The sequence below is a fragment of the Cherax quadricarinatus genome, chromosome 81 (genome assembly GCF_038502225.1).
Source record: "Cherax quadricarinatus isolate ZL_2023a chromosome 81, ASM3850222v1, whole genome shotgun sequence".
NCBI classification, from domain to species: Eukaryota; Metazoa; Arthropoda; class Malacostraca; order Decapoda; family Parastacidae; genus Cherax; species Cherax quadricarinatus.
Window position 1 is genome coordinate 7,199,344 of NC_091372.1, and position 25,926 is coordinate 7,225,269.

Consider the following 25,926-nt stretch of genomic DNA (forward strand, 5'->3'; position numbering starts at 1 on the left):
AGAAGCAAGTTTAAATATTAAGTTTCTTAGGAGTTTTATCAAAGTGTACAAGAATACAAATTTGAATACACATGTGTAATGTCACCATGGTTGTTTAACATATTTATAGATGGGGTTGTAAAAGAAGTAAATGCTGTGGTTTTGGGGAGAGGGGTGGGATTAAATTATGGGGAATCAAATACAAAATGGGAGTTGACACAGTTACTTTTTGCTGATGATACTGTGCTTTTGGAGGATTCTAAAGAAAAATAGCAAAGGTTAGTGGATGAATTTGGGAGTGTGTGTAAAGGTAGAAAGTTGAAAGTGAACATAAATAAGAGTAAGTTCATGAGGGCATCAAACAATTTAGATGAAGAAAAATTGGATATCACATTGGAGGGAGGGAGTATGGAAAAAGTGGATGTTTTCAGATATTTACGAGTTGACTTGTCAGCAGATGGGTATATGAAGGATAAGGTTAACTATAAAATTGATGAAGGAAAAAAGGTGAGTGGTGTGTTGAGGTATCTGTGGAGACAAGGAACGTTATCCATGGGTGTGAAGCATGGGTTGTAAATGCTGCAGCGAGGAGGCTGCTGGAGGTGGTGGAGATGTCGTGTCTAAGGGCAATGTGTGGTGTTAATATTATGCAGAGAATTTGTAGTGTAGAAATTAGGAGGAGGTGTGAGTTACTAAAAGTATTAGTCAGAGGGCTGAAGAGGGGCTGTTGAGGTGGTTTGGTCATTTAGAGAGAATGGAACAAGGTAGAATGACTTGGAGAGCATATAAATCTGTTGGAGAAGGAAGGTGGGGTAGGGGTCATCCCCATAAAAGGTTGGAGGGAGGGGGTAAAGGAGGTTTTGTGGACTTCCAGCAAGCGTGCGTGAGCATGTTAGATAGGAGTGAATGGAGATGAATGGTTTTTGGGACCCGACGAGCTGTTGGAGTGTGACCAGGGTAACATTTTGTGAAGGGATGCAAGGAAACCAGTTAGCTGGACTCGAGTCCTGGAAATGGGAAGTACAGTGTCCACACTTTAAAGGAGGGGTTTGGGATATTTGGAGGGATGTCTAAGCTGTCGGGTCTGAGCGCCTCTGCGAAGACAATGATTATGTGTGAGTGATGGTGAAAGTGTTGAATGATGAAAGTTTTTTCTTTCTGGGTCACCCTGCCTCGTGGGAAATGGCCGACGTGTTAAAAAAAAATTAAAAGGTGAAAAAAATACATACATGTACATGATTACACAGGTTATTTTATGCTATCTTTTGTGTAGAAAGTGTTGTTAAATATAGCAACACCAAAAAATTAAATTTACAGCAGTTTCTTCTCATTGCAAGGCATGGACGCATCTCTGCCGCCTGGATGACTTGGTATTTGTGTCAATTCGCTCACAGGATTTGACAGCAGAAGTTTCAAGAAAGACAGGAGTGCCTTTTTACTTTAAGCTGCAGACAATTGATGAATTGGAATCTCTTGTTGGCTGCTTGAGCGGGTACTGTATCATTGAAGAGTTTTATAAAGTTGAAAATTAACTTCATATTTTGCCACCAGGATCATCATCACCACCATTGTCATCATGGTCATCATCATCATCGTCACCATCATTAACCTGTTTCCTAATTTTCTTTGGTGAGGAGGCATTTTTCCTGAGAAGATAAGAGAGTAATATAGGAACATACCTTCAGGCCTAGGTGGATGTTAACCCCAGACAACCAGGTGAGTACATATAGGTTCTCTAGCATGTCAGTATTTATCAGATGGAGGATCAAGCCTCCATTATTCCTTTTGCTTATTTACTCACACAGATTTAAAGCTTAACATGAATATAAAAAAAAAAAATTGCCTTTGACAATGTTGTTTCATAATAAAGTTGTTACTCTTTAAATAAGAACATAAGAACATAAGAACGAAGGAACACTGCAGAAGGCCTACTGGCCCATGCGAGGCAGGTCCAAGTCTCCTACCGGCTTAAGCCAATGCACCCAACCTAGTCAGGTCAGGTCACATTGACTTAAGGGAGGAACACGGCAACCGACCTGGTAGCACAAGCTATCAGGTCTAACTCACACCCACCCACATCCACTCATGTATTTATCCAACCTATTTTTAAAGCTACACAACGTTCTGGCCTCTATAACGGTACTTGGGAGTTTGTTCCACTCATCCACAACTCTATTACCAAACCAGTACTTTCCTATATCCTTCCTGAATCAGAATTTTTCCAACTTAAAACCATTGCTGCGAGTCCTGTCTAGGCTAGATATTTTCAGCACACTATTTACATCCCCTTTATTTATTCCTGTCTTCCATTTATACACCTCAATCATATCCCCCCTAATTCTACGTCTTTCTAGAGAGTGCAGATTCAGGGCCCTTAGTCTATCCTCATAGGGAAGGTTTCTGATACATGGGATCAACTTTGTCATCCTCCTTTGTACATTTTCCAGAGAATTTATATCCATTCTGTAATAAGGTGACCAAAACTGTGCAGCATAATCTAAATGAGGCCTAACCAAGGATGTATAGAGTTGAAGAACAACCTGAGGACTCCTATTATTTATGCTTCTTGATATGAAGCCAAGGATTCTATTAGCTTTATTGCGAACACTTATGCACTGTTGTCTTGGTTTCAGATTACTGCTAACCAGAACTCCTAAATCTTTTTCGCAATCCGTAATATTAAGATCTACATTATTTAGTTTATATGTGGCATGGTTATTGTCCTGTCCAACATTTAGAACTTTGCATTTGTCTATATTAAACTGCATCTGCCACTTCTCCGACCACTGCATCAGTCTATTCAAATCTTCCTGGAGTGCTCGAATGTCCTCGTCAGAATGAATTCGATGGCCTATTTTGGTGTCATCGGCAAACTTGCCGATGTCGCTCTTTATGCCCTCATCTATGTCGTTTATGTAGATTGTGAACAGCAGGGGGCCCAACACTGACCCCTGTGGAACACCGCTCGTGACACTTCCCCACTCTGATTTCTCCCCATTTATGCAAACTCTCTGCTGCCTATTTGTCAACCATGCCTCTATCCAGGAAAAAATTTCTCCTCCTATTCCATGTGCTTTAATTTTCCTCAATAGTCTCTGATGTGGGACCCTGTCAAAAGCCTTACTGAAGTCCATATACACAATATCATATTCATTACCATGATCTACCTCCTCAAATACCTTAGTGAAAAAAGTTAATAAATTCGTAAGGCAGGAACGCCCCTTTGTAAAACCATGCTGAGATTCGTTGATTAATTTATGCTTTTCAAGGTGGCTACGAACTGCCTCGGCAATTATTGATTCCATAAATTTTCCCACTATGGAGGTTAGGCTTATTGGTCTATAGTTCGAAGCTAAGGACCTGTCACCTGTTTTGAAAATAGGTATCACATTTGCCATTTTCCACTTATCTGGCACCATGCCAGTTTGTAGTGATATGTTGAAAAGATTAGCCAAAGGTGTGCTAAGCTCCTCTTTACATTCCTTTAGAACCCTTGCATACAGTTCATCAGGGCCTGGGGATTTGTTAGGTTTTAATTTATCTATTTGCCTAAGGACCATGTCACTTGTGACCCTAATAGTACACAGTTTATTATCGTCCTGTTCTACATAATTTATCATTACTGGAATATCGCTGGTATCCTCCTGTGTAAAAACTGAGAGGAAGTATGTGTTAAAAATTCTACACATTTCCTTATCACTGTCAGTGAGCTGACCCGAGGAACTTTTGAGTGGGCCTATCTTGTCCCTGATCTTACTTCTGTATACCTGAAAGAATCCTTTTGGGTTAGTCTTCGATTCTCTTGCAACTTTAACCTCATAATCTCTTTTTGCTTTTCTAATTCCCTTTTTTATTTCTCTCTTTAACTGAATATATCGATTTCTCAATTGCCCCTCTCCTCTTTTGATTTGCCTATATATGCCTCTCTTTTGACCAATCAGATATTTTAATCTATTGTTCATCCATTTAGGATCATTTTTGTTTGATCTGATTTCCCTATTTGGAACATAATTTGACTGAGCAGCTAGAACTATGCCCTGGAAAGCATCATATCGGCAACCATCACCACCTACCTGACCCTTAGTCAGGTCATTCCAGTTCAGCCCACCTAAGTAATTTTTCAGTCCTATGAAATCAGCCAAGCGAAAGTCAGGGACGGAGACTTGATTGCCATTATTAGGGGAATTCCATGAAAAAACATCTAGGTTTTTCTCCTTTTTCTAAATAGCTCTTGTTCTTTTTTATTTCTTCTATTGTCCATGGGGAAGTGGAAAAGAATCTTTCCTCCGTAAGCCATGCGTGTCGTATGAGGCGACTAAAATGCCGGGAGCAATGGGCTAGTAACCCCTTCTCCTGTATACAATTACTAAAAAAGAGAAGAAGAAAAACTTTATAAAACTGGGTTGCTTAAATGTGCGTGGATGTAGTGCGGATGACAAGAAACAGATGATTGCTGATGTTATGAATGAAAAGAAGTTGGATGTCCTGGCCCTAAGCGAAACAAAGCTGAAGGGGGTAGGAGAGTTTCAGTGGGGGGAAATAAATGGGATTAAATCTGGAGTATCTGAGAGAGTTAGAGCAAAGGAAGGGGTAGCAGTAATGTTAAATGATCAGTTATGGAAGGAGAAAAGAGAATATGAATGTGTAAATTCAAGAATTATGTGGATTAAAGTAAAGGTTGGATGCGAGAAGTGGGTCATAATAAGCGTGTATGCACCTGGAGAAGAGAGGAATGCAGAGGAGAGAGAGAGATTTTGGGAGATGTTAAGTGAATGTATAGGAGCCTTTGAACCAAGTGAGAGAGTAATTGTGGTAGGGGACTTGAATGCTAAAGTAGGAGAAACTTTTAGAGAGGGTGTGGTAGGTAAGTTTGGGGTGCCAGGTGTAAATGATAATGGGAGCCCTTTGATTGAACTTTGTATAGAAAGGGGTTTAGTTATAGGTAATACATATTTTAAGAAAAAGAGGATAAATAAGTATACACGATATGATGTAGGGCGAAATGACAGTAGTTTGTTGGATTATGTATTGGTAGATAAAAGACTGTTGAGTAGACTTCAGGATGTACATGTTTATAGAGGGGCCACAGATATATCAGATCACTTTCTAGTTGTAGCTACACTGAGAGTAAAAGGTAGATGGGATACAAGGAGAATAGAAGCATCAGGGAAGAGAGAGGTGAAGGTTTATAAACTAAAAGAGGAGGCAGTTAGGGTAAGATATAAACAGCTATTGGAGGATAGATGGGCTAATGAGAGCATAGGCAATGGGGTCGAAGAGGTATGGGGTAGGTTTAAAAATGTAGTGTTAGAGTGTTCAGCAGAAGTTTGTGGTTACAGGAAAGTGGGTGCAGGAGGGAAGAGGAGCGATTGGTGGAATGATGATGTAAAGAGAGTAGTAAGGGAGAAAAAGTTAGCATATGAGAAGTTTTTACAAAGTAGAAGTGATGCAAGGAGGGAAGAGTATATGGAGAAAAAGAGAGAAGTTAAGAGAGTGGTGAAGCAATGTAAAAAGAGAGCAAATGAGAGAGTGGGTGAGATGTTATCAACAAATTTTGTTGAAAATAAGAAAAAGTTTTGGAGTGAGATTAACAAGTTAAGAAAGCCTAGAGAACAAATGGATTTGTCAGTTAAAAATAGGAGAGGAGAGTTATTAAATGGAGAGTTAGAGGTATTGGGAAGATGGAAGGAATATTTTGAGGAATTGTTAAATGTTGATGAAGATAGGGAAGCTGTGATTTCGTGTATAGGGCAAGGAGGAATAACATCTTGTAGGAGTGAGGAAGAGCCAGTTGTGAGTGTGGGGGAAGTTCGTGAGGCAGTAGGTAAAATGAAAGGGGGTAAGGCAGCCGGGATTGATGGGATAAAGATAGAAATGTTAAAAGCAGGTGGGGATATAGTTTTGGAGTGGTTGGTGCAATTATTTAATAAATGTATGGAAGAGGGTAAGGTACCTAGGGATTGGCAGAGAGCATGCATAGTTCCTTTGTATAAAGGCAAAGGGGATAAAAGAGAGTGCAAAAATTATAAGGGGATAAGTCTGTTGAGTGTACCTGGTAAAGTGTATGGTAGAGTTATAATTGAAAGAATTAAGAGTAAGACGGAGAATAGGATAGCAGATGAACAAGGAGGCTTTAGGAAAGGTAGGGGGTGTGTGGACCAGGTGTTTACAGTGAAACATATAATTTTTTATATTTTATTATCACACCGGCCGATTCCCACCAAGGCAGGGTGGCCCGAAAAAGAAAAACTTTCACCATCATTCACTCCATCACTGTTTTGCCAGAAGGGTGCTTTACACTACAGTTTTTAAACTGCAACATTAACACCCCTCCTTCAGAGTGCAGGCACTGTACTTCCCATCTCCAGGACTCAAGTCCGGCCTGCCGGTTTCCCTGAATCCCTTCATAAATGTTACTTTGCTCACACTCCAACAGCACGTCAAGTATTAAAAACCATTTGTCTCCATTCACTCCTATCAAACACGCTCACGCATGCCTGCTGGAAGTCCAAGCCCCTCGCACACAAAACCTCCTTTACCCCCCTCCCTCCAACCCTTCCTAGGCCGACCCCTACCCCGCCTTCCTTCCACTACAGACTGATACACTCTTGAAGTCATTCTGTTTCGCTCCATTCTCTCTACATGTCCGAACCACCTCAACAACCCTTCCTCAGCCCTCTGGACAACAGTTTTGGTAATCCCGCACCTCCTCCTAACTTCCAAACTACGAATTCTCTGCATTATATTCACACCACACATTGCCCTCAGACATGACATCTCCACTGCCTCCAGCCTTCTCCTCGCTGCAACATTCATCACCCACGCTTCACACCCATATAAGAGCGTTGGTAAAACTATACTCTCATACATTCCCCTCTTTGCCTCCAAGGACAAAGTTCTTTGTCTCCACAGACTCCTAAGTGCACCACTCACTCTTTTTCCCTCATCAATTCTATGATTCACCTCATCTTTCATAGACCCATCTGCTGACACGTCCACTCCCAAATATCTGAATACGTTCACCTCCTCCATACTCTCTCCCTCCAATCTGATATTCAATCTTTCATCACCTAATCTTTTTGTTATCCTCATAACCTTACTCTTTCCTGTATTCACCTTTAATTTTCTTCTTTTGCACACCCTACCAAATTCATCCACCAATCTCTGCAACTTCTCTTCAGAATCTCCCAAGAGCACAGTGTCATCAGCAAAGAGCAGCTGTGACAACTCCCACTTTGTGTGTGATTCTTTATCTTTTAACTCCACGCCTCTTGCCAAGACCCTCGCATTTACTTCTCTTACAACCCCATCTATAAATATATTAAACAACCACGGTGACATCACACATCCTTGTCTAAGGCCTACTTTTACTGGGAAAAAATTTCCCTCTTTCCTACATACTCTAACTTGAGCCTCACTATCCTCGTAAAAACTCTTCACTGCTTTCAGTAACCTACCTCCTACACCATACACTTGCAACATCTGCCACATTGCCCCCCTATCCACCCTGTCATACGCCTTTTCCAAATCCATAAATGCCACAAAGACCTCTTTAGCCTTATCTAAATACTGTTCACTTATATGTTTCACTGTAAACACCTGGTCCACACACCCCCTACCTTTCCTAAAGCCTCCTTGTTCATCTGCTATCCTATTCTCCGTCTTACTCTTAATTCTTTCAATTATAACTCTACCATACACTTTACCAGGTACACTCAACAGACTTATCCCCCTATAATTTTTGCACTCTCTTTTATCCCCTTTGCCTTTATACAAAGGAACTATGCATGCTCTCTGCCAATCCCTAGGTACCTTACCTTCTTCCATACATTTATTAAATAATTGCACCAACCACTCCAAAACTATATCCCCACCTGCTTTTAACATTTCTATCTTTATCCCATCAATCCCGGCTGCCTTACCCCCTTTCATTTTACCTACTGCCTCACGAACTTCCCCCACACTCACAACTGGCTCTTCCTCACTCCTACAAGATGTTATTCCTCCTTGCCCTATACACGAAATCACAGCTTCCCTATCTTCATCAACATTTAACAATTCCTCAAAATATTCCTTCCATCTTCCCAATACCTCTAACTCTCCATTTAATAACTCTCCTCTCCTATTTTTAACTGACAAATCCATTTGTTCTCTAGGCTTTCTTAACTTGTTAATCTCACTCCAAAACTTTTTCTTATTTTCAACAAAATTTGTTGATAACATCTCACCCACTCTCTCATTTGCTCTCTTTTTACATTGCTTCACCACTCTCTTAACTTCTCTCTTTTTCTCCATATACTCTTCCCTCCTTGCATCACTTCTACTTTGTAAAAACTTCTCATATGCTAACTTTTTCTCCCTTACTACTCTCTTTACATCATCATTCCACCAATCGCTCCTCTTCCCTCCTGCACCCACTTTCCTGTAACCACAAACTTCTGCTGAACACTCTAACACTACATTTTTAAACCTACCCCATACCTCTTCGACCCCATTGCCTATGCTCTCATTAGCCCATCTATCCTCCAATAGCTGTTTATATCTTACCCTAACTGCCTCCTCTTTTAGTTTATAAACCTTCACCTCTCTCTTCCCTGATGCTTCTATTCTCCTTGTATCCCATCTACCTTTTACTCTCAGTGTAGCTACAACTAGAAAGTGATCTGATATATCTGTGGCCCCTCTATAAACATGTACATCCTGAAGTCTACTCAACAGTCTTTTATCTACCAATACATAATCCAACAAACTACTGTCATTTCGCCCTACATCATATCGTGTATACTTATTTATCCTCTTTTTCTTAAAATATGTATTACCTATAACTAAACCCCTTTCTATACAAAGTTCAATCAAAGGGCTCCCATTATCATTTACACCTGGCACCCCAAACTTACCTACCACACCCTCTCTAAAAGTTTCTCCTACTTTAGCATTCAAGTCCCCTACCACAATTACTCTCTCACTTGGTTCAAAGGCTCCTATACATTCACTTAACATCTCCCAAAATCTCTCTCTCTCCTCTGCATTCCTCTCTTCTCCAGGTGCATACACGCTTATTATGACCCACTTCTCGCATCCAACCTTTACTTTAATCCACATAATTCTTGAATTTACACATTCATATTCTCTTTTCTCCTTCCATAACTGATCATTTAACATTACTGCTACCACTTCCTTTGCTCTAACTCTCTCAGATACTCCAGATTTAATCCCATTTATTTCCCCCCACTGAAACTCTCCTACCCCCTTCAGCTTTGTTTCGCTTAGGGCCAGGACATCCAACTTCTTTTCATTCATAACATCAGCAATCATCTGTTTCTTGTCATCCGCACTACATCCACGCACATTTAAGCAACCCAGTTTTATAAAGTTTTTCTTCTTCTCTTTTTTAGTAATTGTATACAGGAGAAGGGGTTACTAGCCCATTGCTCCCGGCATTTTAGTCGCCTCATACGACACGCATGGCTTACGGAGGAAAGATTCTTTTCCACTTCCCCATGGACAATAGAAGAAATAAAAAAGAACAAGAGCTATTTAGAAAAAGGAGAAAAACCTAGATGTATGTATATATATATATGCATGTGCGTGTCTGTGAAGTGTGACCAAAGTGTAAGTAGGAGTAGCAAGATATCCCTGTTATCTTAGCGTGTTTATGAGACAGAAAAAGAAGCCAGCAATCCTACCATCATGCAAAACAGTTACAGGTTTTTGTTTCACAGTCATCTGGCAGGACGGTAGTACTTCCCTGGGTGGTTGCTGTCTACCAACCTACTACCTACAACATATAAGTGAACAAGAATAAGAATCTTTCCTCCGTAAGCCATGCGTGTTGTAAAAGTCAACTAAAATGCCGGGAACAATGGGCTAGTAACCCCTTTTCCTGTAAAGATTACTAAAAAGAATAAGAAGAAGAAAATTGTCAAAGTGGGAAGTCTGAATGTGCGTGGATGTTGTGCAGATGATAAGAAAGAGATGATTGTGGATGTTATGAATGAGATGAAGCTGGATGTCCTGGCTTTAAGTGAAACAAAGCTGAAGGGGGTGGGAGAGTTTCAGTGGAGAGGAATAAATGGGATTAGGTCAGGGGTTTCAAATAGAGTTAGAGCTAAAGAAGGAGTAGCAATAATGTTGAAGGATAAGCTATGGCAGGAAAAGAGGGACTATAAATGTATTAATTCAAGGATTATGTGGAGTAAAATAAAGATTGGATGTGAAAAGTGGGTTATAATAAGCGTGTATGCACCTGGAGAAGAGAGAAGTGTAGAGGAGAGAGAGAGATTTTGGGAAATGTTGAGTGAATGCGTGGGGAGTTTTGAATCAAGTGTGAGAGTAATGGTGGTTGGGGATTTTAATGCTAAAGTGGGTAAAAATGTTATGGAGGGAGTAGTAGGTAAATTTGGGGTGCCAGGGGTAAATGTAAATGGGGAGCCTTTAATTGAGCTATGTGTAGAAAGAAATTTGGTAATAAGTAATACATATTTTATGAAAAAGAGGATAAATAAATATACAAGGTATGATGTAGCACGTAATGAAAGTAGTTTATTAGATTATGTATTGGTGGATAAAAGGTTGATGGGTAGGCTCCAGGATGTACATGTTTATAGAGGGGCAACTGATATATCGGATCATTATTTAGTTGTAGCTACAGTTAGAGTAAGAGGTAGATGGGAAAAGAGGAAGGTGGCAACAACAAGTAAGAGGGAAGTGAAAGTGTATAAACTAAGGGAGGAGGAAGTTCGGGTGAGATATAAGCGACTATTGGCAGAAAGGTGGGCTAGTGCAAAGATGAGTAGTGGGGGGGTTGAAGAGGGTTGGAATAGTTTTAAAAATGCAGTATTAGAATGTGGGGCAGAAGTTTGTGGTTATAGGAGGGTGGGGGCAGGAGGAAAGAGGAGTGATTGGTGGAATGATGAAGTAAAGGGTGTGATAAAAGAGAAAAAGGTAGCTTATGAGAGGTTTTTACAAAGCAGAAGTGTTATAAGAAGAGCAGAGTATATGGAGAGTAAAAGAAAGGTAAAGAGAGTGGTGAGAGAGTGCAAAAGGAGAGCAGATGATAGAGTGGGAGAGGCACTGTCAAGAAATTTTAATGAAAATAAGAAAAAATTTTGGAGTGAGTTAAACAAGTTAAGAAAGCCTAGGGAAAATATGGATTTGTCAGTTAAAAACAGAGTAGGGGAGTTAGTAGATGGGGAGATGGAGGTATTGGGTAGATGGCGAGAATATTTTGAGGAACTTTTAAATGTTAAGGAAGAAAGGGAGGCAGTAATTTCATGCACTGGTCAGGGAGGTATACCATCTTTTAGGAGTGAAGAAGAGCAGAATGTAAGTGTGGGGGAGGTACGTGAGGCATTACGTAAAATGAAAGGGGGTAAAGCAGCTGGAACTGATGGGATCATGACAGAAATGTTAAAAGCAGGGGGGGATATAGTGTTGGAGTGGTTGGTACTTTTGTTTAATAAATGTATGAAAGAGGGGAAGGTACCTAGGGATTGGCAGAGAGCATGTATAGTCCCTTTATATAAAGGGAAAGGGGACAAAAGAGACTGTAAAAATTATAGAGGAATAAGCTTACTGAGTATACCAGGAAAAGTGTACGGTAGGGTTATAATTGAAAGAATTAGAGGTAAGACAGAATGTAGGATTGCGGATGAGCAAGGAGGTTTTAGAGTGGGTAGGGGATGTGTAGATCAGGTGTTTACATTGAAGCATATATGTGAACAGTATTTAGATAAAGATAGGGAAGTTTTTATTGCATTTATGGATTTAGAAAAGGCATATGATAGAGTGGATAGAGGAGCAATGTGGCAGATGTTGCAAGTATATGGAATAGGTGGTAAGTTATTAAATGCTGTAAAGAGTTTTTATGAGGATAGTGAGGCTCAGGTTAGGGTGTGTAGAAGAGAGGGAGACTACTTCCCGGTAAAAGTAGGTCTTAGACAGGGATGTGTAATGTCACCATGGTTGTTTAATATATTTATAGATGGGGTTGTAAAGGAAGTAAATGCTAGGGTGTTTGGGAGAGGGGTGGGATTAAATTATGGGGAATCAAATTCAAAATGGGAATTGACACAGTTACTTTTTGCTGATGATACTGTGCTTATGGGAGATTCTAAAGAAAAATTGCAAAGGTTAGTGGATGAGTTTGGGAATGTGTGTAAAGGTAGAAAGTTGAAAGTGAACATAGAAAAGAGTAAGGTGATGAGGGTGTCAAATGATTTAGATAAAGAAAAATTGGATATCAAATTGGGGAGGAGGAGTATGGAAGAAGTGAATGTTTTCAGATACTTGGGAGTTGACGTGTCGGCGGATGGATTTATGAAGGATGAGGTTAATCATAGAATTGATGAGGGAAAAAAGGTGAGTGGTGCGTTGAGGTATATGTGGAGTCAAAAAACGTTATCTATGGAGGCAAAGAAGGGAATGTATGAAAGTATAGTAGTACCAACACTCTTATATGGGTGTGAAGCTTGGGTGGTAAATGCAGCAGCGAGGAGACGGTTGGAGGCAGCGGAGATGTCCTGTTTAAGGGCAATGTGTGGTGTAAATATTATGCAGAAAATTCGGAGTGTGGAAATTAGGAGAAGGTGTGGAGTTAATAAAAGTATTAGTCAGAGGGCAGAAGAGGGGTTGTTGAGGTGGTTTGGTCATTTAGAGAGAATGGATCACAGTAGAATGACATGGAAAGCATATAAATCTATAGGGGAAGGAAGGCGGGGTAGGGGTCGTCCTCGAAAGGGTTGGAGAGAGGGGGTAAAGGAGGTTTTGTGGGTAAGGGGCTTGGACTTCCAGCAAGCGTGCGTGAGCGTGTTAGATAGGAGTGAATGGAGACGAATGGTACTTGGGACCTGACGATCTGTTGGAGTGTGAGCAGGGTAATATTTAGTGAAGGGATTCAGGGAAACCGGTTATTTTCATATAGTCGGACTTGAGTCCTGGAAATGGGAAGTACAATGCCTGCACTTTAAAGGAGGGGTTTGGGATATTGGCAGTTTGGAGGGATATGTTGTGTATCTTTATATGTTTATGCTTCTAGACTGTTGTATTCTGAGCACCTCTGCAAAAACAGTGATAATGTGCGAGTGTGGTGAAAGTGTTGAATGATGATGAAAGTATTTTCTTTTTGGGGATTTTCTTTCTTTTTTGGGTCACCCTGCCTCGGTGGGAGACGGCCGACTTGTTGAAAAAAAAAAAAAAAAAAAAAAAAAAAGTGAACAGTATTTAGATAAGGCTAAAGAGGTCTTTGTGGCATTTATGGATTTGGAAAAGGCGTATGACAGGGTGGATAGGGGGGCAATGTGGCAGATGTTGCAAGTGTATGGTGTAGGAGGTAGGTTACTGAAAGCAGTGAAGAGTTTTTACGAGGATAGTGAGGCTCAAGTTAGAGTATGTAGGAAAGAGGGAAATTTTTTCCCAGTAAAAGTAGGCCTTAGACAAGGATGTGTGATGTCACCGTGGTTGTTTAATATATTTATAGATGGGGTTGTAAGAGAAGTAAATGCGAGGGTCTTGGCAAGAGGCGTGGAGTTAAAAGATAAAGAATCACACACAAAGTGGGAGTTGTCACAGCTGCTCTTTGCTGATGACACTGTGCTCTTGGGAGATTCTGAAGAGAAGTTGCAGAGATTGGTGGATGAATTTGGTAGGGTGTGCAAAAGAAGAAAATTAAAGGTGAATACAGGAAAGAGTAAGGTTATGAGGATAACAAAAAGATTAGGTGATGAAAGATTGAATATCAGATTGGAGGGAGAGAGTATGGAGGAGGTGAACGTATTCAGATATTTGGGAGTGGACGTGTCAGCGGATGGGTCTATGAAAGATGAGGTGAATCATAGAATTGATGAGGGAAAAAGAGTGAGTGGTGCACTTAGGAGTCTGTGGAGACAAAGAACTTTGTCCTTGGAGGCAAAGAGGGGAATGTATGAGAGTATAGTTTTACCAACGCTCTTATATGGGTGTGAAGCATGGGTGATGAATGTTGCAGCGAGGAGAAGGCTGGAGGCAGTGGAGATGTCATGTCTGAGGGCAATGTGTGGTGTGAATATAATGCAGAGAATTCGTAGTTTGGAAGTTAGGAGGAGGTGCGGGATTACCAAAACTGTTGTCCAGAGGGCTGAGGAAGGGTTGTTGAGGTGGTTCGGACATGTAGAGAGAATGGAGCGAAACAGAATGACTTCAAGAGTGTATCAGTCTGTAGTGGAAGGAAGGCGGGGTAGGGGTCGGCCTAGGAAGGGTTGGAGGGAGGGGGTAAAGGAGGTTTTGTGTGCGAAGGGCTTGGACTTCCAGCAGGCATGCGTGAGCGTGTTTGATAGGAGTGAATGGAGACAAATGGTTTTTAATACTTGACGTGCTGTTGGAGTGTGAGCAAAGTAACATTTATGAAGGGATTCAGGGAAACCGGCAGGCCGGACTTGAGTCCTGGAGATGGGAAGTACAGTGCCTGCACTCTGAAGGAGGGGTGTTAATGTTGCAGTTTAAAAACTGTAGTGTAAAGCACCCTTCTGGCAAGACAGTGATGGAGTGAATGATGGTGAAAGTTTTTCTTTTTCGGGCCACCCTGCCTTGGTGGGAATCGGCCGGTGTGATAATAAAAAAAAAAAATTAAAACTGAGTGATTTGTGATCACTTTCCCCAAGCTCATCATTAACCTCAAGATTATTAATTAGTGTTTCCCTACTGGCAAGAACCAAGTCAAGGAGGTTATTTCCCCTAGTTGGCTCTGTCACAAACTGTTTTAAAAAACAATCCTGGATCGTATCAAGAAAGTCACCTGACTCTAAATTTCCTGTCAAATTGCTCCAGTCAATCTGTCTATAGTTGAAATCTCCCATTAGCACAACATTTTCGTATGTAGATGCCTTACGAATTTCGTCCCATAGAAGTTTACTGCACTCCCTATCAAGATTTGGGGCCCTGTAAATCACACCCAAAATTAGTTTTTCTCGGCCCTCGAGAAGCTGTAACCAAACAGATTCAGTGGCTGACGCTTCTAATTTAATATCTTGTCTAACACAACAATTTAAATTGTCTCTGACATACATCGCTACTCCACCACCTTTCCTGTTGACCCTGTCAGTGTGGAATAATTTATAGCCTTGTATGTGACATTCAGAGGGCATCTCTCTATCTTTCAGATTGAGCCAGGTCTCTGTTATAGCAATAATATCTATGTCTCCTGCACTTGCAATTAATCTTAGCTCATCTATCTTATTTCTTACACTCCTGCTATTAGTATAGTAAACCTTAAGGGAGCTAGCCCCTTGCTGCCCTCTGCTGTCCCCCTTTGTTTGCTGACCTGATCTATTGTCTTTATTTATAACTTCATGCTGAATGCCTTTTATACATTTACTGTTTCCAACCCAAGTGTTGCAACCTGCTTGTTTCCCACACACACCCATACCTCTATCTTCCATTAGTTTAAAATCATAGGCATTTCACCAATGGCCTTCTCAATCGAGTCTGCAAGTGCTACCACCCCAGCAATATATTTTGTACTTCATTCACAGTAATGAGGGCACAAATTACGTTTCATGTTGTTCTGGTTGCCATTGCATTTTACACCAATATAACTGCAGTGTTAATCGAGGGCTTTCTGTAATAGCCTTCTGGGTCCCTTTCAGTAGATGGAGAAGTGCTATTGCTTCATATTTATTGCATCGATAAACAGTATTTTTATTGGGTCTCTAGTGTTTAGCTCTGTTAATGTGACATGTGAGGCCTTCATGGCACACCTTTTTTACAGCACATATTCAAAGATCTGTCCCTTAAATGTAAATTTGTAATGATTTTATTGTTATTGACATTTAAAATTTATTGACTTAATTATTCTATTGACACGTTGGTCAAAATTGCTGTTGGTTGAGTTAATTTTCCCCATAAGAAATACAATAATAGAAATAGAATTAATCCGTTCCTGACACCCCAAAGTCTGAAATTTTTTTTTTTTTTACATGAAATATACATATCCTTATATGGAAAGGAATGGGACATGCAAAATAAACAATAATTAAATGCCACTTATCTTTATTGTGGAGTTGTTGATGAGTGATGTGCCAGCAAACGGGGAGATTCAGGATAGTCTATTGCTTGGAAGGAGAATCTCCCACCAGAAGGACTTCAGGTACCAAGTCCTTTGGTGGGGTTACCTCCCACCTTGGTTTTTTAATGCCACTAGGACCAGCTTGAGAGTCGCTGAACCCCTGTCGCACAAAATAGCTGTCCAGAGAGCTCTGTTTCTCACGTGCCCTTAGGATTTCCCTAAAATGGGACACAAGAGTTTCATTGTACATGTTGCCAATGTGGCTTACAACTTCAGTGACAGGATAAAATTCTTCGATAAAGGCTTGCACCTTTGTAAACATTGAATACATTTTCCTAATCCTTGATGAAGTCATCTTCCTCTGTCTCTTTTCATCCTGCTCTGAAGAACATTCCTGAGATGTGATCTGTTGCTGTTGCTCCTGAAGCTCTTGCAGGTCTGCAGTGGTTAGTTCTTCCTCCTCGTTCTGCACCAACTCTTCCACATCCTTGTCACAAACCTCCAACTCCAAGGACTTCCCCAATGACACAGTAGCTTCCACTACTGGCATAGCCTCCTGAACACACTGGGAGTTTCAGAGTGATACACCAATAAAGGCTTCACTTTACAATCACCACTAGCATTACTACACAACATTAATGTCAGCCTGTCTTTCATAGGCTTATGTCCTGGGAGTGCCTTTTCCTCCTGAGTAATGTAGGTCCTGTTTGGCATTTTCTTCCAAAACAGGCCTGTTTTGTCACAATTAAACACTTGTTCAGGTTTTAGGTTTTCAGTCTCTGTGTATTCCTTAAAGTCCTTCACATATTTTTCAGCCGCATTTTTGTCTGAACTGGCTGCCTCACCATGCCTTACCACACTGTGTATGCCACTATGAATCTTAAATCTCTCAAACCAGCCTTTGCTGGCCTTAAATTCATCAGCAGCAGCACTATTTTGAGGCATTTTCTTAATGAGATCATCATGCAACTTCCTTGCCTTATCACAAATTATAGACTGAGAAACACTATCACCTGATAATTGTTTTTCTACAAGATTGATGGACTGAACACATCGACTCCAGGCTGAGGGACTGATTACCTCATACTCCTCCTCTCCTTACACGTTTCTGCTTTGTATTGGACTGATGAAGCCACTGTGTGGCGAAACGTTTCCTCAGTAAAGATTCCCATATGTTGCATAAGTGTCTCAATCTTCAACAGCTTCCTTGATTGCCTGTCTGTTCGCCAAGATAGTACTAATGGTTGAATGTGATTTGTTGTATTGCCTTTCCAACCCAGCCATACGCACTCCACTCTCGTATTTTTCAATGATCTCCTTCATTTCCATTGTAATTCTCACCTTTTTTTAACACAGGCTTGGCACTAGAAGCTTTCTTGGGACCCATGGTGGCTTATTTAGCAGTTACAAGCACTAGAAATAGTGGAATAATCCAAAATATATGGGAGGCACACATGGAAACCAACTGCAGCAGCTTGTAAACAATGGCACACTGACTCTTGGAGTCTCCGGGCACATCGACATGTTCCAGACAAACGTCATTGGTTAAGTTTTTCGCCGTTGGTTCAGGCATTTTTTCTACGGCAAAAAGCGCTGTTAGACGAAATTGCCGTTACTTAGTGCCACCGTTAGTTGAGGTTTGACTGTAAAAATAAAAGATTTTTACTTCCATGAAGTAGAGTATACAGTTCATACTGAAAGACTAAATGGAAATCCTTGAAATTTACTTAGAACTACTAGACAATTAGGTTACAGTGGACCCCCGCATAACGATTACCTCCGAATGCGACCAATTATGTAAGTGTATTTATGTAAGTGAGTTTGCACGTGTATGTTTGGGGGTCTGAAATGGACTAATCTACTTCACAATATTTCTTATGGGAAAAAATTCGGTCAGTACTGGCACCTGAACATACTTCTGGAGTGAAAAAATATCGTTAACCGGGGGTCCACTGTATTTGCTAAAATGCTGTGGTTCACAGTAGGTGCATAATATTTTGACACTTGTATGTAATAGTTTGATATAACTTTTATAGTAATGAGTAGTGAAGTAGAACAAGGCTTTTTGTTACAACATTACTATTGGAGTTTTACAACTCACTTGCCATGGGGTCAAGGTCCACCCATTACATGGTTTGGTTACAACATTCACTTTTCATTTGTGCAGATACTACCGACTGATGTGTACCTGGACTTTTAACCTGTGCCGGGAGTTGCCAGCGCCATCACTTGTTTTCTTACGTAGTAACAAATGTCATGGGCCAGTTGGGTAAGATTCAGCTTGATTTTTATTGTAATTAATCACCTAATAATTATTCCCGTATAATTCTTACATTTTTTTAACCCCTCCTTTTCTGTGTACAAAGAACTACACCTACATTCTACCAATCCCTAGGTACCTCCTCCTCCCTTTCATGCATATATTGATCAAATGCACCAACCACTCCAAAACTACTGCTTTTTAACATTTATGTCATAATCCTATTTATTCTAGCTGCTTTACCCCTTTCATTCTACTCACAACCTCATTCACCTCCCCACACTCACATCTGGCTCTTCGCTCCTAAAAGATGCTATACCTCCCTGCTCACTTCAAGAACTCATTGCCCCTCTCTCTCTCTTCATCAACATTCTACAAATCCTCAAAATATTACTCCCATCTTCCCAATGCTTCTGCCTCCCCATCTCATGGCTTCCCTCTTTTATTTTTAACTGTTAAATCCATTTGTTCCTTAAGCTTTCTAAATTTATTGATCTCCAAACTTTTTCTTCTCAGCAAAATTTTTTGATAAAGCCTCACCCATTATCTCATTAGTTCTCTTTTTGCATTTCATCAACTTATCTACTATGCCTTTACAATAGTTTCTCTCACTTTAATATTAAAGTCTCCCATAACCATTATTTTCTCACTTGGTTCAAAATTCCCTCAACACTTACTTAACACCAACCGGAATCTCTCTTCTTTAAACTCCTCTTTTCCCCAGGTGCATAAACACCTCATATTATCCACTTCTTACATCCCATTATTTTTTTAAGCCATACAATTTTTTAATTTATACATGTATATTTCCTCTTTTCTCTCATAATTGATCATTTATTAATATTATGGCTGCTCCTAACTTAGCTCTAATTCTCTCAAATACACCTAATCCCATTTACACCTCCCCACTAAAATTCTCTTACCCCCTTTAACTTACTTTCACTTAAAGCTAGGACATCCAGTTTCTTTTCATTCATAACATTCGCAATCAATTTCTTCACATCCATATTACACATACACATTCAAACAACTCACCTTCAAAATTTTCTCCTTTGTCCTTCTAGTAATTTATACAGAAAGGGTTACTGATCCCTTGCTCTTGGTATTTTAGTCACCTTTTAGGACGTGCATAGCTAATGGAGGAAGAATTCTCACCCACTTTGCCTAAATCCACAGGGATTATATGGTGCCTTGAGATTGAGAGGTTGTTAGATTTATTTGGTGGTAGGGGCAGGCAGGTTCAGTGCCTTACACCAAGAGCCCCTCACTTTTATCAGGAGTCAAATTTATGGAGAACTGAAGAAATTATTTTCAAACCAACCATAATTGCCTCAGATTTGATCAGTATATGTTTTTTAAAGGACATACATTTACCATCACTCATTTGAATGACCCTCTAAACTGCACCATCTTCACCCCTCCTTCAGTGCAGGCACTGTACTTCCCAACTCCAGGACTCAAGTCTGGCTAACCAGTTTCATCTGATTCCCTTCGTAAATGTTAACTTGCTCACACTCGAACAGCATGTCAGGTCGTCAAAACTTCTTTTTCCTATCTAACATACTCTCACAAGGCTGTTGGATGTTCAGGCCCATACTACTCAAAGCCTCCTTTATCCATTCCCTCCAACCTTCTAAGAATATGATTTTTTTTTTTTTGGCCCAAAAATAGAAACAAAAGTTTCTCTTTTTAAATTTAGTAATTTATACAGGAGAAGGGGTTACTAGCCCCTTGCTCCCGGCATTATAGTCGCCTCTTACAACACGCATGGCTTACAGAGGAAGAATTCTGTTCCACTTCCCCATGGAGATAAGAGGAAATAAACAAGAACAACTAGGTAGTAGGTTGGTAAACAGCAACCGCCCAGGGAGGTACTACCGTCCTGCCAAGTGAGTGTACAGCGAAAACCTGTAATTATTTTATATGATGGTAGGATTGCTGGTGTCTTTTGTCTGTCTCATAAACATGCAAGATTTCAGGTATGTCTTGCTACTTCTACTTACACTTAGGTCACACTACACATACATGCACAAGCATATATATACACACCCCTCTGGGTTTTCTTCTATTTTCTTCCTAGTTCTTGTTCTTGTTTATTTCCTCTTACCTCCATGGGGAAGTGGAACAGAATTCTTCCTCCGTAAGCCATGCATGTTGTAAGAGGCGACTAAAATGCCGGGAGCAAAGGGCTAGTAACCCCTTCTCCTGTATATATTACTAAATGTAAAAGGAGAAACTTTCGTTTTTCCTTTTGGGCCACCCTGCCTCGGTGGGATATGGCTGCTGTGTTGAAAGAAGAAACAAGAACAAGAACTAGTAAGAAAATAGAAGAAAACCCAGAGGGGTCTGTATTTATTTGCTTGTACATGTATGTGTAGTGTGACCTAAGTGTAAGTAGAAGTAGCAAGACATACCTGAAATCTTGCATGTTTATGAGACAGACAAAAGACACCAGCAATCCTACCATCATGTAAAACAATTACAGGCTTTCGTTTTACACTCACCTGGCAGGACGGTAGTACCTCCCTGGGCGGTTGCTGTCTGCCAACTCACTACCTAGGGAGAATATGAATGTGATTATATAATTGCCATATTTATTAAAGATTTTATAGTCCCTTTGTGCTTCTCTTGTAGCTATCCTCTTAGAAATAATACCCACTGGATAGTATTTTACTTATTTGCAATAATTCTGACATGATTTGCATAGCTTTTCTGGAACATATGTTGAATTTTAAATGGGCTATTGATGAGGAATGCAAAACACACCTATATGTGTGTGAAGCATGGGTTGTAAATGCTGCAGCGAGGAGGCGGCTGGAGGCAGTGGAGATGTCGTGTCTAAGGGCAATATGTGGTGTAAATATTATGCAGAGAATTCATAGTGTGGACATTAGGAGGAGGTGTGGAGTTACTAGAAGTATTAGTCAGAGGGCTGAAGAGGAGCTGTTTAAGTGGTTTGGTCGTTTAGAGAGAATGGAACAAAGAATTACTTTTTTTTTTTTTTCAACAAGTCGGCCGTCTCCCACCGAGGCAGGGTGACCCAAAAAAGAAAGAAAATCCCCAAAAAGAAAATACTTTCATCATCATTCAACACTTTCACCACACTCACACATTATCACTGTTTTTGCAGAGGTGCTCAGAATACAACAGTTTAGAAGCATACACATATAAAGATACACAACATATCCCTCCAAACTGCCAATATCCCAAACCCCTCCTTTAAAGTGCAGGCATTGTATTTCCCATTTCCAGGACTCAAGTCCGACTATATGAAAATAACCAGTTTCCCTGAATCCCTTCACTAAATATTACCCTGCTCACACTCCAACAGATCGTCAGGTCCCAAGTACCATTCGTCTCCATTCATCTAACACGCTCATGCACGCTTGCTGGAAGTCCAAGCCCCTTGCCCACAAAACCTCCTTTACCCCCTCTCTCCAACCCTTTCGAGGACGACCCCTACCCGGCCTTCCTTCCCCTATAGATTTATATGCTTTCCATGTCATTCTACTTTCATCCATTCTCTCTAAATGACCAAACCACCTCAACAACCCCTCTTCTGCCCTCTGACTAATACTTTTATTAACTCTACACCTTTTCCTAATTTCCACACTCCGAATTTTCTGCATAATATTTACACCACACATTGCCCTTAAACAGGACATCTCCACTGCCTCCAACCATCTCCTCGCTGCTGCATTTACCACCCAAGCTTCACACCCATATAAGAGTGTTGGTACTACTATACTTTCATACATTCCCTTCTTTGCCTCCATAGATAACATTTTTTGACTCCACATATACCTCAATGCACCACTCACCTTTTTTTCCTCATCAATTCTATGATTAACCTCATCCTTCATAAATCCATCCGCCGACACGTCAACTCCCAAGTATCTGAAAACATTCACTTCTTCCATACTACTCCTCCCCAATTTGATATCCAATTTTTCTTTATCTAAATCATTTGATACCCTCATCACCTTACTCTTTTCTATGTTCACTTTCAACTTTCTACCTTTACACACATTCCCAAACTCATCCACTAACCTTTGCAATTTTTCTTTAGAATCTCCCATAAGCACAGTATCATCAGCAAAAAGTAACTGTATCAATTCCCATTTTGAATTTGATTCCCCAAAATTTAATCCCACCCCTCTCCCGAACACCCTAGCATTTACTTCCTTTACAACCCCATCTATAAATATATTAAACAACCATGGTGACATTACACATCCCTGCCTAAGACCTACTTTTACCGGGAAGTAGTCTCCCTCTCTTCTACACACCCTAACCTGAGCCTCACTATCCTCATAAAAACTCTTTACAGCATTTAATAACTTACCACCTATTCCATATACTTGCAACATCTACCACATTGCTCCTCTATCCACTCTATCACATGCCTTTTCTAAATCCATAAATGCAATAAAAACTTCCCTACCTTTATCTAAATACTGTTCACATATATGCTTCAATGTAAACACTTGATCTACACATCCCCGACCCACTCTGAAACCTAATTGCTCATCTGCAATCCTACATTCTGTCTTACCTCTAATTCTTTCAATTATAACCCTACCGTACACTTTTCCTGGTACACTCAGTAAACTTATTCCTCTATAATTTTTACAGTCTCTTTTGTCCCCTTTCCCTTTATATAAAGGGACTATACATGCTCTCTGCCAATCCCTAGGTACCTTCCCCTCTTTCATACATTTATTAAACAAAAATACCAACCACTCCAACACTATATCCCCCCCTGCTTTTATCATTTCTGTCATGATCCCATCAGTTCCAGCTGCTTTACCCCCTTTCATTCTACGTAATGCCTTGCATCCACACTTACATTCTGCTCTTCTTCACTCCTAAAAGATGGTATACCTCCCTGACCAGTGCATGAAATTACTGCCTCTCTTTCTTCCTTAACATTTAAAAGTTCCTCAAAATATTCTCGCCATCTACCTAATACCTCCATCTCCCCATCTACTAACTCCCCTACTGTGTTTTTAACTGACAAATCCATACTTTCCCTAGGCTTTCTTAACTTGTTTAACTCACTCCACTCTATCATCTGCTCTCCTTTTGCACTCTCTCACCTCTCTCTTTACCTTTCTTTTACTCTCCATATACTCTGCTCTTCTTATAACACTTCTGCTTTGTAAAAACCACTCATAAGCTACCTTTTTCTCTTTTATCACACCCTTTACTTCATCATTCCACCAATCACTCCTCTTTCCTCCTGCCCCCACCCTCCTATAACCACAAACTTCTGCCCCACATTCTAATACTGCATTTTTAAAACTATTCCAACCCTCTTCAACCCCCCCACTACTCATCTTTGTACTAGCCCACCTTTCTGCCAATAGTCGCTTATATCTTGCCCGAACTTCCTCCTCCCTTAGTTTATACACTTTCGCCTCCCTCTTACTTGTTGTTTCCACCTTCCTCTTTTCCCATCTACCTCTTACTCTAACTGTAGCTACAACTAAATAATGATCCGATATATCAGTTGCCCCTCTATAAACATGTACATCCTGGAGCCTACCCATCAACCTTTTATCCACCAATACATAATCTAATAAACTACTTTCATTACGTGCTACATCATACCTTGTATATTTATTTATCCTCTTTTTCATAAAATATGTATTACTTATTACCAAATCTCTTTCTACACATAGCTCAATTAAAGTCTCCCCATTTACATTTACCCCTGGCACCCCAAATTTACCTACTACTCCCTCCATAACATTTTTACCCACTTTAGCATTGAAATCCCCAACCACCATTACTCTCACACTTGATTCAAAACTCCCCATGCATTCACTCAACATTTCCCAAAATCTCTCTCTCTCCTCTACACTTCTCTCTTCTGCAGGTGCATACACGCTTATTATAACCCACTTTTCACATCCAATCTTTATTTTACTCCACATAATCCTTGAATTAATACATTTATAGTCCCTCTTTTCCTGCCATAGCTTATCCTTCAACATTATTGCTACTCCTTCTTTAGCTCTAACTCTATTTGAAACCCCTGACGTAATCCCATTTATTCTTCTCCATTGAAACTCTCCCACCCCCTTCAGCTTTGTTTCACTTAAAGCCAGGACATCCAGCTTCTTCTCATTCATAACATCCACAATCATCTCTTTCTTATCATTTGCTCAACATCCACGCACATTCAGACTTCCCACTTTGACAATTTTCTTCTTATTATTCTTTTTAGTAATCTTTACAGGAAAAGGGGTTACTAGCCCATTGTTCCTGGCATATAAATATGTAAGGGAAGGAAGGCAGGGTAGGGGTCGGCCTCGAAAAGGTTGGAGGGAATGGGTGAAGGAGGTTTTGTAGGCGAGGGGCTTGGACTTCCAGCAAGCGTGCGTGAGCATGTTAGATAGGAATGAATGGAGATGAATGGTTTTTCGGACCTGATGAGCTGTTGGAGTGTAATCTGAGTAATATCTTGTGAAGGGATTCAGGAAAACAGGTTAGCTGGACTTGTGTCCTGGAAATGGGAAGTACAATGTCTACACTTTAAAGGAGGGGTTTGGGATATTGGCAGTTTGGAGGGACATCTAAGCTGAAAGTGTGAAAGTGTTGAATGATGATGAAAGTTATTTCTTTCTTTTTGGGTCACCCTGACTCGATGGGAAACGGCTAACATGTAAAATAAAAAATATTTATAGAGTTTTAGATTTTATCGAAGTTATGATAAATATACAGGCACTGTATGATCCATATGGGTATAGCATTTTCTCATGATAGTAATATTAAAATGCTAGATTTAGCACTGGTGTTCCTTGTATTACAGGAGTGCATTTTCGATACAGAAGCTGAAGGACAAGGGAGGAGGTGAAGTTGGTGTTGGCTTGTTGCGGGAGTCCTCCTCAGACTACAACACCTACTATTTGCATGTTGTTGAGGAAGCTAATGCATTACCAGTATTATACACCATTTTCAAAGAAGGCAACAAAGTTAGTAATGGAAATTAGAGATATTTGTTAGATTCAGTACCCTTCAAGGAAAGTACCTTGTTGCTGGTGAAGGCCTCTTGATTCTAGGAATTGGAGCTACCTTCCTCTTCCTTGGATGAAGTGTGATTACATCCCATTGTCCAGTACTATGATCTCTATGGGTTTAATACTTTCATATCAATTTACTACTAATTATGCAATTTTGAGAAATCTCATTAGACCACATTGACTGTAATATTATTTTAATAATTTAGAACAATAAAATATTTTTGGTTGGTAAAAAATAATGCGAAATTCTGAATGACTTTCATATGGTCTGTTTTTTCTTCTTTTCTTCTTCTTCTTCTTTTCTTCTTTTTCTTCTTCTTTTCTTTTCTTCTTTTTCTTTTCTTATCTTCTTTTTCTTTTTTTTCATTTTCTTTTTCTTCTTTTTCTTTTTCCTCTTTTTCTTTTTCTTCTTTTTCTTTTTCTTCTTTTTCTTTTTCTTCTTTTTCTTCTTTTTCTTTTTCTTCTTTTTCTTTTTCTTCTTTTTCTTCTTTTTCTTCTTCTTCTTTTCTTCTTTTTCTTCTTCTTCTTTTCTTCTTCTTTTCTTCTTCTTTTCTTCTTCTTTTCTTCTTCTTTTCTTCTTTTCTTCTTCTTTTCTTCTTCTTTTCTTCTTCTTCTTCTTC

At 40.0% G+C, this 25,926-nt stretch overlaps 1 protein-coding gene across 4 annotated transcripts in view; it reads left to right on the forward strand.

Moving 5' to 3' along the window:
• Window positions 1–25,926, forward strand: part of hop (tyrosine-protein kinase hopscotch) — a 147,238-nt gene that overhangs the window by 52,917 nt on the left and 68,395 nt on the right. For all 4 annotated transcript variants that reach the window (XM_070102307.1, XM_070102306.1, XM_070102308.1 and 1 more), the window contains 3 exons: window positions 1,317–1,471; window positions 18,186–18,287; window positions 25,096–25,258. In XM_070102307.1, the coding sequence (XP_069958408.1) occupies window positions 1,317–1,471; window positions 18,186–18,287; window positions 25,096–25,258 (420 nt within the window). The remainder of the gene's footprint in view (window positions 1–1,316; window positions 1,472–18,185; window positions 18,288–25,095; window positions 25,259–25,926) is intronic.